We start from the raw sequence: 16242 nt of genomic DNA on the forward strand, positions 1-16242 counted from the left end.
GTTAGCACTAGCTTCCTCCTCTAATAAATGTTTATTATTCCGATGATTCTTTTTTTCTATTCATAGCGTGTGAGGATTTTTTCAAGATAAATATTGAAATATTTCTTCTGTCTCCCGAATGCAAACAGATCCTATGATCTTGCGTGTTCAGATTAGCTGAATCACGCCTAGAACATTGCAAAGTGAGAGAGAGAGAGAGATTTGCAGTGAAAGACGAACATACATGAATCATAATTGACGATTTTTGGCTGTGACCTTTACTTTGTCATATTTTCAAAGTGATTTTGAGCTCAACGAGCTCTTCAAGGTGTATTCACGGATTTTTTTTTCACTTATAGATATCGTCAACATGTCTCAAACAATAAAACTCGTGCATGTATATACTATTTGTTAATTGATTAATTGATTTAGTTATTTATTTATTTATCTATATATCCATTTATCAATTTATTCACATGTATGTCCTAGTATGAGTGTTTGTGTTTGTGTGTGTGTGTGTGTGTGTGTGTGTGTGTGTGTGTGTGTGTATGTGTGTGTGTGTGTCTTTGTATGTGTGTGTGTCGTACTTGATTAGAAAAATAATTTTGTATGCATAAATGTGTGTTGGACTAGTCATGCGATCTTTGTCATGTGTGTGTTTAGTGACTTCATATTCGTATTGGAGCACCATTTCTTGTGATCAAATTCGTCCCTTGTACAAAACTTAAAGTTACAGTACGTATAGTATATTCTCCTTTTGCTCTCCTTCCCATGAACAACGAAATTCCATCAGTAGGGCCTACTCGCTCATTAGAACAAGCATGATTATCTTCCAATCGTACTTTAATATCTATCCAGTTCTGTAAAGAGCAATCAATGCATATCATTGCAAACTCTTGCTGCATTTTACTTCATTCTCTGAAATTTTAAGACATATTACATTGACTTTACAAAGAAGGTCTGGTCTCTGAATGTAATAGTGTTTTGCAAACTAAATTAAAAACAGAAACTCGTTAGTTCATCAGGCTAAAGATCATATAGCGTATTTTGGTTTATGATTCCCAAAAAGAAGGGGTCTATTAGCCTTCCATCAGATGTTTTCGTTAATTGTTGTCACTAAACCGTCTTCTATCTGTCTGGCTCTTCTTATCTGCAGGTGCGAGACGAGCTTCAACGCTGCTCCTGCCCCGTCCAATTCCCCATGATTCGAGAAGCCGAGGGGAAGTACCGCATTGGGGATTCCAACACTCTCATCTTCGTTAGGGTAAGTCCCTCTGACGTCATCACCTTAGAGATGTGACAATTAGATTTACAGCATTGGAGATGCGCAACTCATCACCTTGAAAGTGACGCCATGGTTTCAAATTTTAAGTAGATAAGCCTTTTCAGATACCACTAAAAGTTGCATTCTGTTCTTGAGCTTCAAAGTCGTGATGAGTTGGACTGAGAAAGAAGGCAAAAGTGTAAGGTAGTCATCGAAATCATTTCTTTATGAATTCCTTTAAGTGCTACGAAGTTTGTTTATACAGTGCACTTCCGTTTTAAAGAAGTCTTCGGGAGTGGCGATTTTCTTTCATTATATCTAAATGTTGCTATAGCCGAACAGTAAAGTACATAGATGAATAGAGGTGATAATCTTTTGACCTGAATTTTTACTTTGTCGTAACGAGCATCTCGTTATAACCGTGTTCGTCATAACGGGTGTGCACTGTACTTCTTTTTCTTCTAATCACTGCTGATCACGCTCATCATCACTTCTCGTCATTGCTGACAATTTTTTATGTCACATCTCCTGTCATCTTATTCTCCATTAACATTTGGGTCAGCTAGGAGCATTCGAGGGGGAATGTTTTGTTTTGTTCATGCATGTTCCTCATGATATTCATTCAATATTTGGAAGCCTCGTTCACCAATAGTTCTAGACTACTATGAGTAGCGGGAATGAATAAATATTCTCTAATCGAGGTATGTCACTTATATCTCTCACCTCCCATCTCCCCCTCTCTCCCTCCCTCTCTCTCTCCCTCTCTCTCTCTCTCTTTCTCTCTTTTTTATCTATTCATCTGTCTCTATCTTTTTTTCCGTTTATTATCTATACGTATTTGTATAATATCAAAATCAAAGCGAGTCTCTGCACAATTCATAGCCACGATGTAGCCACGAGTGTAACCACGAACATAGCCACGAGTAGAGCCACGAGTAGAGCCACGATGCTTCCTATGGTTTAACCAGGGAGTTGAGAGGAAAACTGAATAATTCTCTTTGTGTAAGAGTCGTTATTCCTTATTTGTCCATCAGCCGAACCCCAAAGCATGGAAATATTTTTTCTCGTTTCTCCGTTATTCATTGATTACTTTACGCGTTGTATTTATGTTTATTTGGTCCTCCCCGGGATATATTACCATTCGACGGATGGAGGTTGTTTCGCTTAATCACGCTTTCCTGTCCCTTTCAATTATTCACCTCCTAAAACTTCTTTTATCATTCGGACTCTACGTCTGCGAACCATTGGAAGCATCCGCCAGGGAATATAAAAAGAATGCTTGTGCCTGCCTCTGGCTTACCGTCTGCCAGCTATAGTTTCGCCAAATTTAAACCCTTTCCCGCCCAGCCATCGTTGTTACTGGTTTCCATTTCTTACTCACAGGCCCAGGGAAGTAGGTATATTGTTGACGAATTCTAGGGTTTACCTCAGCACAGCGAAATTGCAATTCACGACGGTTTGATTGTCTGCAGCTGTTCCCCACAAGAAACTTGTGAGCAATCATGAAATATGCTCAGTCATAATGCGCCTCTGTTCCTTGTGTTAAGTAATAATGTATTATGTTCCTGAGATCTGGGCACAGTAATGACCACTTTCTTAACCCTGTGTCATGGTACACAACTCTGGATTTGGAGCACAAGGTCAAGGGTTCGAATCCCACCTAGTGCGTTCAGCATTAGCCAAGACGTTTGCCCCTAATGTCCCTCTTGACCCAGGTTTATAAATGGGTAAATGGTAGTGCTTAGGTGATAACAATGACTGGTCTCTCTCCTGACATCATTTCGTTGTTATGATTATCACATAACATGTCATCATTATTTCACGTAATAATTCTAATCCGCGGTCGTGAGAAAATATCGCAATGCGACTGTACATCAATCTGTGACTTATGTTAGTGTTTCATCCTACTTTTGTATCACCGAGCTGTATCAGTTGATACAACAATGCTTACAGTACTAAGTTAAGTAGGCCTTGAGTTTCGCTTTGCATAATTATGCTTATACAGCAGGCACCAGTTCAGTTAAACGCCCCGGAAGTAATTTAAGCGCAGTAATGAGAGGTCAGCCTCTCGAGTCCAGAGGACGTTCACGAACATCCGCTTAATCCTTTGTCCAATTCTAATGGGCGTAATAGGTTACACACAGGCTGTAACAGACGGAAAGAGAGAGAGAGAAAAATCAACAACAAATAAACAAACAAACAAACTGCTTACCAATTCACGAACGAGACTTTCATGCTAGTGCTACTTGATTTCGAAATTAGCGGCTGCAAAGAGAATACTTACGCATACATGCCACATACATGTGTCGTTTATAAAGGTTATAAAAAGAAAAAACACGAAGAAATAGCTCTAAAGTCAACTAAAGAAGGTAATGAAAACACTGTAACTTGAAACACGTGAATTGGAGTCACTTATCCGTTTTCGTCAAATTAGAATGGTGTAAAAACAGGAATAGCATATACCACCAGTAAATCAAGGTGAAACGAACGGTGGTTTTCATGAAGCTAATTATGCTCACCATACTGCCATATCGGTCCGATGGTTTCTTCGAATTTCACACCTTGTGAAGCACAGAGTGATGCGTCACGTGGTATGGAACTGTGCCAATGACATGCAAGTAGATGCATCAACTTTTTTATTCTTTATTTTAGAAGATATCTCTTGTTTTTTCGTCTTCCACTCACGTCAAGAAAGAGTTAAGATAATCACACATGACTCAATTTTGACGATGCGCTGGTGATACGTTTATCGCGGCTTCGTCACTGTCCTATCATAACTCGATTACAACTACTTTGTACCATCAACCGGTGACGTATACACTGATGGCTGATTCTTTGATTACTGATCCGTCTTCGGAGACAACTCAGAAAAAAAAAGTCAAACCCAATCCTCTCAACCCATCACATCCAAGAATATGACAACCCTCGTAGAATCAGTACATGACATCTAAGGTTCGCGTACGCGGTGGGTTTATACAAATCTCAATAACAAGTGCAGGTAGGGGGATTTTGTTTTCTATTTGAATTGCAGATTGCAGTGCTGCACAGAAAGAGTCATACACAACTAATAGAGAGGTGCACTTACCCGCAACTTTATCCCAATAACTTTGCTCACGTCTTGTGAAATCATCTTTGTTCGGAGAAATACTCTCAGCGTATATATACTAGAAGAAAACAAGTCATAGCTATTAAGCCACAGCTAATACAAAATAGGGAAGAATAGTGAGAATACCATACAGGTAGCTTGCTTCATGTGTGATATGTGTGCTTTTTGATCATCTTGTCTCCCAACAACTCCCATCCCCCCCCCCCCCCCCCTAAGAAGAGAGTACAAGATATATAATGTGTTGACGTAAATTATAGAATGCGATAACTATCTAACGCATTCATTACTTATGAAACATTCAATTTAAATGACATTCCATTTGTCCTTCCTTAAGATAATTGCTATCGTGCCTACGTGTCTGTCCCTGATGAATTACTTCTTTCTTGTTATTTTTCCTCAGCACATTTTGCCCGCTTTCAGGACAGAGCACAATCATTGTGATTCAAAATGCTTGTAAAGTCACCACATGATGGCGCTCTAATCAATTCTGCGCCAGCACTCCGTCCAACCTCTGCAGTCGATAAAATCACAGCAAAATCGTGTAGATAACACACCATCCCTTGTCCCATAACATACGAATCAAACCTAAACTAAGACAAAAAAGATGCATGCGAGTTGTTGCAAACCCGCACCCATGTGATACCTTAACATAATAATATGTTCAGTAGGAATATTTAAATGTAAGATTATTGTCACAATGTTTCATTAAACACTGAACGATTATAATCTTATACACAAACGTGACTTCTGCTCATTATCCATAACTATTATGAAGAAAAAAATCTGGTTGCACCTCAGACAGTTTTTGTTTATCATCTCTGCTACATGTGTGTGTCTATCCATCCTTAGAGTGAGTAGGTCAAAGAAGATGTAGCTTTCATAATGAAATTATTCTTCCTTTGAAGTAAACTTTCCACAGACTGAAGCTGGTGATGATAACACCTATTAAGTTGCTCGTCATCGCTTGGTTCTATAGTCACCAAGCTGAAAGGCCAGACTTCGTCCTTTCGCCTTTGATTCACTGTCCCCTTCCCGTGATTGAATTATCTCGCATGCTGGCTTTAGACGCATCTCCCAGTCCGATTGGCGTAGTTACTGAGTCACTGTTCCGCCCAGATTCTTGCCCCTTGAGTGTATTGATGCCGGCGATAGTGACTGGGCAACCTCTAGCCACGAGAAAATACTGACACTTTGAATCCATCTTATCATCAAATTCATGAGCTATCTACGAGTTTGACGCGCGTACAAGAAATTCTGTTTGACGAAGAAAATTATACAATAACAAAATGATATGAAAAGGGCATGGATTTTTTTTTTTATCGATTAGCACATTTTGTTATATCAAATTTTGTCTGTTTTGCAAATTCGAGAGAAATCAAATTCACCGAGGACTGACAACGTTCCTCAAAGCATGTAGTCTAGCAAAAACGTCTTACTCGTAAGTTGCCCTGTAGACTTGAGGTACAGTTAAGTTAAATTCAACTGCATCTGAATGTAAACATCAAACTGGTATCATTTTACTTTTCTCAATGATTTTATTCTAATACTCTAATGCTTTGATATTTAACTGAACGTCTCTTCCAAGGATTTATATTAGCTCTTTCTTCTTTCTGATATTGTCAATACAAACTATTGTACTCGTAGGTGGTTAGTAAAGCTTTAGGAATAGCAATCACTGAATTTGTCGCAAACTCGTTTGTTTAAGGTTTGATGATTCCGATCTTCCCGGTGTTTAGTTCTGAGTTTCTATAGTTTGATATTAAGTCGTCTTTACATAGCTCAACCAATGTTATTGTAGTCTAGTCTGTCAAAGAAACGAAGCCAAAATAATAACAGGCATTGGCAGAAACTATCATCGTCCAAGAAACTTCAAACAACTCTCTCTTGTGACCCAATGATTGCCACTGTCACTTTAAGTAGAACACTATCCATGGGGAGAGATATATGTTTGCCGGAGAAAAATAATCAGCACAATGTTGAGAAGTGAAAGAGTATGTTACACATTATTGAGTAATTTCTCCATCTCGCCAATCATTCTTCTCACATGTTCACTATCAAACCTTCTAATGACTACATTATGGAGCCAACAGTATTTTCTCTCTAGATTTTTCTGCCCTGAATACCGCCGACTATCCCGCAGGGTATGTTATTTGGGTTATGGAGCTAAGGATGTCAATCAAGGTCCTGACGGTCAGAGACGGTTTAGAGAACATGACAGATGACTGCCTCACCAAGTATTCAGCAACTTACGCTCTGTTCGAATAGGAACAGACTGAGGCAATATCATTCTATCCTCCTCCCCTCCTCCTCTCTCTCTATCTTTCTCCCTCTCGGCATCCCTGTCTGTCTGTCTGCCTGTCAGTATGTCTGTCAGTCTCTCCTAAGGTATTCAACTAACTCTCCCTCTCTGTATATACCTGAAGATGTATGTATGTATGTGTGTGTCTGTCTCTCTCTCCCAATATATTAGAAGTAAAATACACATCTCTCACTCCTTCTGTCTGTCTCTCTGCTCCTCCCTTACCTTCCTCTCAGTTTTCTATGTCGTTTTATCCCTCTCTTCACACCTCACTATCTGTCTGTCTGTCTGTCTGTCTACGCTGTCTCTCTATTTCTTTCTCCAAATCTCTCCGTCTGTATTTTTTCCTTGTCCGCATCGTCATAACATTTCAAGGCATTTGCCAAACCGCGGTGCATAAGTTATGAAACTCTCCGGAGGTTGCCTAATGTATGTGTCGTTGAACTCCTAGTAGACTGATAATGCAAACAGACGTCAAGGTTCTGAACGTCAAATATTGCATGCCCCAACTGTCGTCCTAAATATTGAAACGCTGAATGAAAGCTTAATTAATTTGCTGTCGTTGTTTGTTCCTCCCTGTTCAGATTCTTCGTAAGCACGTCATGGTCCGTGTCGGTGGCGGCTGGGACACGCTAACTCATTACCTGGACAAGCACGACCCCTGCAGGTGTGACGGTGAGTATGCAAGCACAATGGTCGTACCGACACTCCCATTTCTATGGCTTTTCACAAGGGCGTTGGCTTCTTATTCGGTGTCATTACCCCGTGACGCTCCTTAACCCTTTTAGATCCAAAATCTATGACTGCCTTTTGACACTGTGTAAAATCAGGTTGTTAGTGATAGTGACAGGATTAAGCAGCCACCACGTGGGAGATTACTGTCATCTTAATCCTCACTGCATTTCCCTCCCAGTTAGCTCTGTCCTTGGAACCTTCTCCTTGCTGGTTTGTTTGCTTGTTTTAAGGGGTAGGGGATTGGGGAAGAGGGTCGGATCAACTCTCATGGATCAGAAGCCTGTTATTTCTCCATCATTGTGTATTTCTGTTTTGTTAGTTTATTACTACCGTCTTTAGGTTTCATAATATCATGCTACTTATTGCATTTATGATTAAGCCACTCGTTTTGCGTAACCCTGTTAAACAAGGGAATCTTTGACTTTGCCAGTATTTCAGTTGCCTGTCATTTCCGCCTTCCATGGTTCTTCAAAGATGAACGCAGGAAAACGTAATCGTTTTAAGAAGCCCTTGAGAACTTGCCAGAGCAATGACTATGCAGAGCGATCTCTCGATTATTAGGTATCCCCCAGACAGCCTGATCTCTGGCTCACATCAAAAGCTAGTTATGAGAGGTTAATGAAAAGCATGCCAACTTTATGGCCGACAAGGCGACGGGGCTCGCTCGAACTTGAAGACAATTAGTGTCCTTCCCTCTTTATGGAGCTAATGCATCATGGGAAGATGTGTATCGAAAAAAAAAATGATCATGCAGTTTTCACAACATCCCTTGCTAACAACGTTTTCTATTCCCGTCCTCCCTTCCTCCCCCCCCCCCCACCACTTTCTTCTGTATTCTTTGTGGAATGACATCTTCCTTTATGCCTCCGTCGTGAGGACGACAAAGAAATTTCAGCTCAGCTACACACGCACACAAGCAAACATGCACACGTACATACATACGCACAAACATACATACATAATACATACATACATACATATAAAACACGTACATACATGTATACATGCTTACATACGTACATACATATATACATACATGTTTACAAAATGTATAATACAGACACACATACATATCCACTAATGACTTTGAAATGCATTTGTAAATACTGCATAGTTCTAATGTTATAATTTCTCTTGTTTTTGCAGTGCACAAGAAGGGAAGTCGGCGAAGTACGGCCGGGGCAGACTTTGGTCCCAGAAGCCCCAAGAGGAGGTGAGTAACTGATTTATATAACAACAACAATAGTAATGATAATAATAATAATAATAATAATAATAATAATAATAATGATAATAATAAGGTCTTCTTTACCCAGGGTAGCATCTTCAGAGTTGCCACTGCTCTACCAGAGGGCCGTGCCATTATTGTTACCCTAGCGTTGCCAGGTACCCATTTATACTCCTGAGTCGAGAGGGACATGGTGGGTAAAGCATCTTATCCAAGGACGTAAGCACTGGGCGGCATTCGAACTCGGGTCCTCCGATCCGGAGTCGGGGGTCTTATTGACTATACCACAGCACCCTCCTTAATAATTCCACCCGTCATGGAACTTGTGTTAGAATGTTTAAGAACGTTTATAAACTATGGATTCAATCAGACGACCAGGATAAGATATAACTCGTATTCTGTTTTCATGCAAATGATATACATATAAATAGATAGAAAGATTAAGGGTAGAAAGAGAGATAGTAAACCCTATAAGATCTGTGTTCCTTTCTAATGATTGATACATTTTAACTCTTTTGCAGAAGTTCGGTCAACCCGTCAGATGTACGCGACGCCCTCAACGGTGAGAGCTCTCCTACAGAGAATGGTTCCAGTAAATCCAACTCTCCGTCGGTATCTCCCAGACACAGCCTCAGCCTCGACGTCCGACCACGAAGCGCCATCCTATCGCCATCGCGACGACAGAGTACCGGAGATACGTCCCGCCCTAACAGCCTAAACCTCAGTGTCAGAAACAGTCCACGGCCGCTACGGAGGGGGAATAGTTTCGACACATCTCCGCGGGTCGTCACCTCACCAGATTCAAGCGACACGTACAGCAACCCCGACGTGGGAGAGTTACCGGTCACTCCTACCAAAGAATCCACGCTGAAGAGGAGCCATGGTCGTGTCATGTCGGCCACGCGGAAAATCTCACCAGACTCCGATAGCACGACGTGCAGCGAGCCGGTAACCCGACTCTCCTCCACTCGTAGGAGAAATTCTGCCAAGAATGTGCCGACTGGAAGCAACAGGACATCTCAGACTGCTACAGAAGAGTTCCTCAGGCGGAAGCGGCAGCAAGCACAGAGCCATGAGGCGGTGGTGCGGAGCGCCCCCACAAGCCCGACTCGACGACGTAATGCGCCACACTTCGGCAACCAGCGGTCTTCAGGGAGATCGCGGGATCTAGCGCGTCGTGCGGTTGCTGGTGCTGCCGAAGAGAGGAGGAGCGAAGGTGAACGAGCACGGGAATCACGCTCTCTGTCTCTGGCCGGAACGAGGTTGCCAATGTCCAGAGACTTAAGCATGAGTCCCAGTTTGAATCGCAGAAGCTCAACTCCAGGTGGACTTACTCGTAAAGCTCGCCCTCAATCAGCCAAGGCGGGAGAAGACCGAAGGCGATTGAGTAAAACGACAGAACCTGTTCTCATGATTACCCGCAACGATAATGGGCGACATCGGCTTGACAGCACCAGCAGTTGTGAGTCCAACGACAGCAGCGTCAAGTCTGGCTCCAGGAGCCTCACCGGAGCACCAATGTCAAAGATACCAGAATCCAACTTCAACAGCAAGAGCCGAGTAAGAAGCGTCTCGGTTGATCGAACAAAGGGAACATCTGAAAAACTTGGTGCTGCAGGTGAACGAAGACGCAGTCTCTTTGATCGTGCACAAACTGATCGAAAGAAGCCCATAGAACGATCTTCCAGCAATCGCAGGAAACCTTCCATAGAACGACCCGTTGTAAATGTTCAGAAAGAACGAGTCCGTTCTGACAAGGTACAAACTAGATCGCGATCGTTGTCACGTGACTGGCAGACAGGTAGTCTAAAACTTCCCAGGACCGGAAGCTCCAAACGAGCGCCCTCTGGGGCCAGTGCATCCGCTTCATCCAGTCCAGTCCGCCGAAGACGTTCAGACATTCCACCCTCTGTGCATATCTTTCCCGACGCCTACGATCGCCTTGAGGATGGGTCGATCAGCAGCGGGGCGAGTTCACCGAGAGGAGGCGCTTCGTCGCGGTCACGTCTAAAACCCCCAACAGCCATTCCGCCCCATCTGAAACCAGACCATTCTGCCATGACCTCCATACGAAAGGACAACCGAGATGGTCCTCCAACAAGAATTCCCCTTCCAACCAGCCACAAGCGCCTGCTGGAGACCCAGGAGAGATCGCGATCCAATTCCTTGCCCAGCATCCTCGCCGATCTCCTGGAAGCTTGGCAAAGCGTCCAGAACAGTACGAACGAACTGACCGCCATGGACCCCTTCGACATGTCACCTTGTCTCAGCAGCGGAGGGGAGTCGGTCTCGCCTACCTCTTCGATCCGCACAGCTCCGGAACTCCAGAACGACTCGGGCTACGAGGACAACGCCAACATGAAGCTTTCACCAAACTTTGTGAACCATCTTCCAGTGCTGCCGTCTCCTGATCCTGACAACTAGGAAGTGGTGAATGTGGAAGGTCAAACGTACCTCGAACTCTAAAGGTGTTCTCCTTACTTTGTGCTGTATGAAGATGCTATTCTCAATATTCCATTCTCAGTCGCAAAAGCTTTAAAAGAGGTGTATTGTAATGTAAACATAGAGATTATTATTTATTTTGGAAACGTGTAATAATGTGATCCTAGAGTGATGTATGTCTGTTTGTCATATTCCTGCTGAATACTCGGTGTAGTCCAGCTGTACTCATGTAGCCTACTCTGTCGTGACAATTCACTCGTGTTTGTTGCTCAATGACCTTGTTCTCACTGTTACTCCTGTTTCTCGCTGTGATACTGAATCATACATGAACGGTTCTTACAACAACAACAACAAAAGAGAGAGAAAGCACGAAAGAGATGCTTTTCATGTGTATATACGTTAGAATATAGGAAGTAAATCTGAGCGTACATAGTTTTATGGCTCTTTCGAACTGAAGTCGCCATGGATACTAGGCCCTATGAAAAGAAAGAGAAGAGAAAAGATATAAAGAGAGAGAAAGAATGAAGACACGGACCCTGAAGAAAGTCAAGTGGAAGTATGCGGTTAGAAATTTAAGGTAATTTTGCCCCAGCTCGTTTGTGCCTTGATCTTTGATCTTGAGGCATGACGTATGAAAGTAAAAGTAGTCCTAAAATTTGTCTTACCCTGCATCGATTCCCCAAACCTTGAATAGGTGGCGCCCTTTCCTCCGAACAGGCTAGGAGATAGGAATTCCGCGAGATTAAGGTACATAGGAAAAGAAGATTGCTCTTTCGGACTCCAGCTACAAACTGAAAACCAACCAGGATAACTGAATATTTAAGTCATTACTTAATCTATAGGAATATCGCGAGAACTGTACTTATTATTCACCAGGTTGAAACCTGCTTCGACAAAAAAAAAGATAAAACGACAAAAGTCTTGTATTCCTTTTTCATCATGATCATTCCTCGTCATCATAGTAGATAATTCTTCCCAGAGCGATATTGCACTTCATCATTGTTCGCATCCGCAGTAGAAAGCACATGATATAACATTCTGTCATTGAAATCACTAGTGTGCATGTAATCAAAGAAATCATTCATTCATTGATAAAATTTTTATATCAGTATCATTAAATTAAAAAAATTTAAAAAGAGGAAATGTCAGTAGTACTATTAGTATTAAGTAAGATATCCTCTAATTGATACCTATAAAGTGAAACTGACAAATCTACCCTAATTCAGCCTTTCAGAACTCCATCGCTTATTGGGTAGGCAAAGCAACAATGAAGCATATACTGTAAAACAAAAGAAATCAGTAAGCTTGAAATAATGTCTTCATGTACTTTTTTTAAAAAAATAAACAAACAAAGAAATAAACGTGACATCTGGACTACGAAGTGACGTGTAAATATAATAACGATATTTAAAGAATTGGAGTGTAGGTGACTTTGCGATATTAAGTGAACATGTCGAAGAAAGTGTTAAGCATTTTAATCAGGCAACGAACTAGATTTTACCATCAAGGCTTGTATTTATAAGCGGTATATAGTGTATCTATCACAATGTGTCCGTGTAAGACTTGTATGCATAAGTCGATCGTAAAGTGCTTGATATCGATAGAAAGAGATTTTTTTTTAAGCTGGAATTGTAATTGCTATAACGTCCACAGATAGTTCTCATAGTAGATTGTTAACGCCTGTGATTGCCATTCTGTCGTGTCTGCATCATATAGGTATACATTTGTGGAATAAAGAGGAATTTTATGTAGGATAATTGTTCACGTGAATGTATTATACTAAGTCCTGATTTTGCGATGGAATGTACATTGCTGCTAAATGCAAATAATTGACAAGGCTGGCACCAAATATAGAATTCCACTAGTGGATTAACGTATAGATAGGAATGTAAGTGGCATTTTAAAAGATATAAGTACATTTTTATCGCAGTGAATTCAGCGATGCAATATAGCTTAAGCTTAACATACTATAGCCTACTTTGTTTCACATTCCACGTAGATAAACCATGCTAGAAATGACCACGTAATTATTTATGAAAATGAATTATCATAGCGGCAATGCATCATTGGCAAGTTGATCGTGGTGATGAAGAATTCTATGCAAATGAATTATGAAATAAGTGCCTCCAAAGTAAATATTGGAGCTATTTTTTATTTCAGTCCTAGCTTTGCTGTTTTTGTTTTTTTTTTTTCCTTCTGACTTCCTGTCTTATAGACAAGTGCAGGTTCTACACTCTGGCTTCGAGATATATCGAAGATTTTGCCGTTTTCGTTATTCAGTGTTCCTTTCTTCATTCTCCTATTTCATGAGACAGACTGATTATGGTGTAGTATTGACAATGTGTCATAGTGTGAATTTTGGCGATCAGTAAAGATATAAATGGAAACAGATCCCAATTATTGGAAAAAAAAAAACCTGATTGTCAGAATGTTGTAAAAATGTATATACCACATGAAATTATTATATTACAAATAACCACGACATGGACAAGACTTATCGTGCTTAGGATACCAAGACACCGAGACTGATAATTTTTCTTCTTTTTTTAACTATTTGTTTGTAATGACATTGTTAAATATGTAGATATTCGATTCAGTTTGTATGTTTAACGTCTTGTCATTATCATATTGTTTACTTCAAGTTTTACTTTGCTGTTTTGGTTTCATGTAATGTTTGATATTAATAGTATTTCAAGTTACGTGCAGTGATTTTTTTAATGAAATCTTTGTTGGACAATGATATTGTCCGTCCGTTTTGATACAACAGTGATGAATTGATTTATAATGTATTTATGAAAGTGATTGCTGAAATTCAATAAAGGAATCCAAGACGGTCATTATGTCTGGTCTAAAAGGGTGGAAGGCGGCCCATTTTGAAAGCAACAGATTTTAAAGTGGTAATTGACTATCCTATTCCATTTTCCCGTGGAAAAAAAATGAGTGTTTGGATGTTTTGTATGACCTAAACTGAAGTAGTGAATGTTTGTGTCATTATACTCAGCTATAGCAAACAAAAGGTCGATGGTGAGATACATGTTGTCCGTTAAACTGAAACCATCTGTGTATTCTAAAGCTAAACATGTCCTTTAATGTTGAATATGAGATGTAATCTATGGATGCGCGTGACGTCATAATTTGTCGACAAAATGGTCATCTGTGGAAGGAAGTCTGACTTCTGAATGTTTGTCCTCGTTTTCGTGACTTAAAATATTTTCCCGTGAGCATTAATGTCTGAAATAAATATGCTGGCAAATGATAACTCAATACCATTGTGTCAGTCGTTTTTTTTTTCTAGGTGTCGTCATGGTGACATACATGTGTTTATAATTTATGTAGAGCATCATATATTTGTATGATATAGATAGATAGATAATACATTGATGTATACATATATATATATATATACATATATATATATATATATATATATATATATATATATATATGTATATATATATTGATAGAAATAATGATGAAGTAGGGTAGTAATGCATTTTAGTCCAACAGTGCTATTTATAGCTATAATGAATAGCATTGTTGGACTAAAATGCATTACCACCCTACTTCGTCATCTTTTCTGTACTCTTACCAACACGCGGGCTACAAACATCATTATATACCGGTATATATATATATATATATATATATATATATATATATATATATATATATATATATATGTGTGTGTGTGTGTGTGCGTGTGTGTGTGTGTGTGTGTGTGTACGGACCCAGCTTTAGGGAGACACTATGTAGCCATAATTAGTACATATCAATAAGACACTCCACTCGATCAGACAATTTGTATCTCATTAATGTTATCAACTATATTTTATCCAATTCAATCGCGTGTTTTACTACTGACATAAGTAAACATTTCCCACACACTGCCATCCTAAAGCTGGATTCAGAGTTATATGATTATACAATGTTTTATACCATGTGTTTGTGTGTGTAGGCCTTCATAGACAGATAATCATAAAACAGGCATGTGTTTATGTGCGTGAGTCTGTAAACAAGGTCTCACACCAGTGGAAAATAGAAATCTCTCATACATGTCTTTATGAAAGACAGTAAGCAGAAATTATATTATATTACATTACATTATATATATATATATATATATATATATATATATATATATATATATATATATATATATAGTTCTTAATGGTATTTGTTACGGAGCCATTAAATAAGACTATATTGCATTAACACAACAATAAAAACACGCCATGTTACTTTGTTTTAGTTCATGTTATGTTAGTATCTTTGTGAAAGGGAGACGATACCCTTATTGTTCCACGGTGGCTTTTGTGATGTATGTTCCCCCTCTCAGTAGAAGTTCAATTTCGGTCGAAATAAGCTGAGCTGGTATTAGTGGGCCGTTTATGACGGGCTGATTTTGCTACAACACGTATTTCCCATAGACACTTGCCCGAGTATACTCGGAACTCGTCCTCAACGGAGAGGAAATTTTACTGGTAAGCAATGTGCTTTGCGCAACATGCCTCGTAGGGTGGAAAGCTATTTCAATCATGTCTTGTTTTTCAGCCTTGATGTCTTCCTGTCTCCATGCCATTACATTCTCCTTGGTTACGAGTGGCTGGTCACGTGATTAGTCAAGACGCGCCAAAAGAAATCATCTTGTGAAGGGGAGACATCGTGTTCGTGCATGGGGAAATCGTCTGGCTGTGTTGTGATCAAAATTTAATGGATGAGAATAGGGCAGCGACGCGGCGGGAAGAAAATAACATCGTGGTAGTTATGGCACGCTCTCGCCAACATAGGAAAATAAAACAAACAAAATGAATAGGGAGAGTAAAGGAGACAGTGTGAGTGAGAGAGAAAGATAGAGAGATGGAGGGGGCTGATAGGTTAATACATTTTGAAGCACGAAAGGGACGCAATAACAATATTTTATTTATACATTTATTTATTCATTTCTTACATTTGAGAAAATCGCTCATCACTCAGAACACATACCGCAATTAAAATGTGGTTGTTGTTTTTTTTTACATTTGAGAAAATCGCTCAGCACATACCGCAATTAAAATTAAAATGGTTAGCAATTATTGTAATTTGCAATAATTGCAGTTTCTATGATTATGAGTCAGGAAGCAATCTATCAGCTGGGAACATTTACGTTGTTGCTATGGTAACCGCAATAATTGCAGCTTAAATATCAATTG

General features: G+C 40.0%; 1 protein-coding gene across 3 annotated transcripts in view; it reads left to right on the forward strand.

Annotated features, from left to right (window-relative positions):
- Positions 1 to 11773, forward strand: part of LOC139735045 (uncharacterized) — an 85784-nt gene extending 74011 nt beyond the window's left edge. For all 3 annotated transcript variants that reach the window (XM_071645820.1, XM_071645822.1, XM_071645821.1), the window contains 4 exons: positions 1136 to 1243; positions 7233 to 7323; positions 8530 to 8596; positions 9133 to 11773. In XM_071645820.1, coding sequence (XP_071501921.1) covers positions 1136 to 1243; positions 7233 to 7323; positions 8530 to 8596; positions 9133 to 11035 — 2169 coding nt within the window. In that variant the 3' untranslated portion in view covers positions 11036 to 11773. The remainder of the gene's footprint in view (positions 1 to 1135; positions 1244 to 7232; positions 7324 to 8529; positions 8597 to 9132) is intronic.
- Positions 11774 to 16242: the final 4469 nt, after the last annotated feature.

The sequence above is a fragment of the Diadema antillarum genome, unplaced genomic scaffold (genome assembly GCF_040938485.1).
Source record: "Diadema antillarum isolate AM-2024a unplaced genomic scaffold, OU_Dant_1.0 seq00000562_RagTag, whole genome shotgun sequence".
NCBI classification, from domain to species: Eukaryota; Metazoa; Echinodermata; class Echinoidea; order Diadematoida; family Diadematidae; genus Diadema; species Diadema antillarum.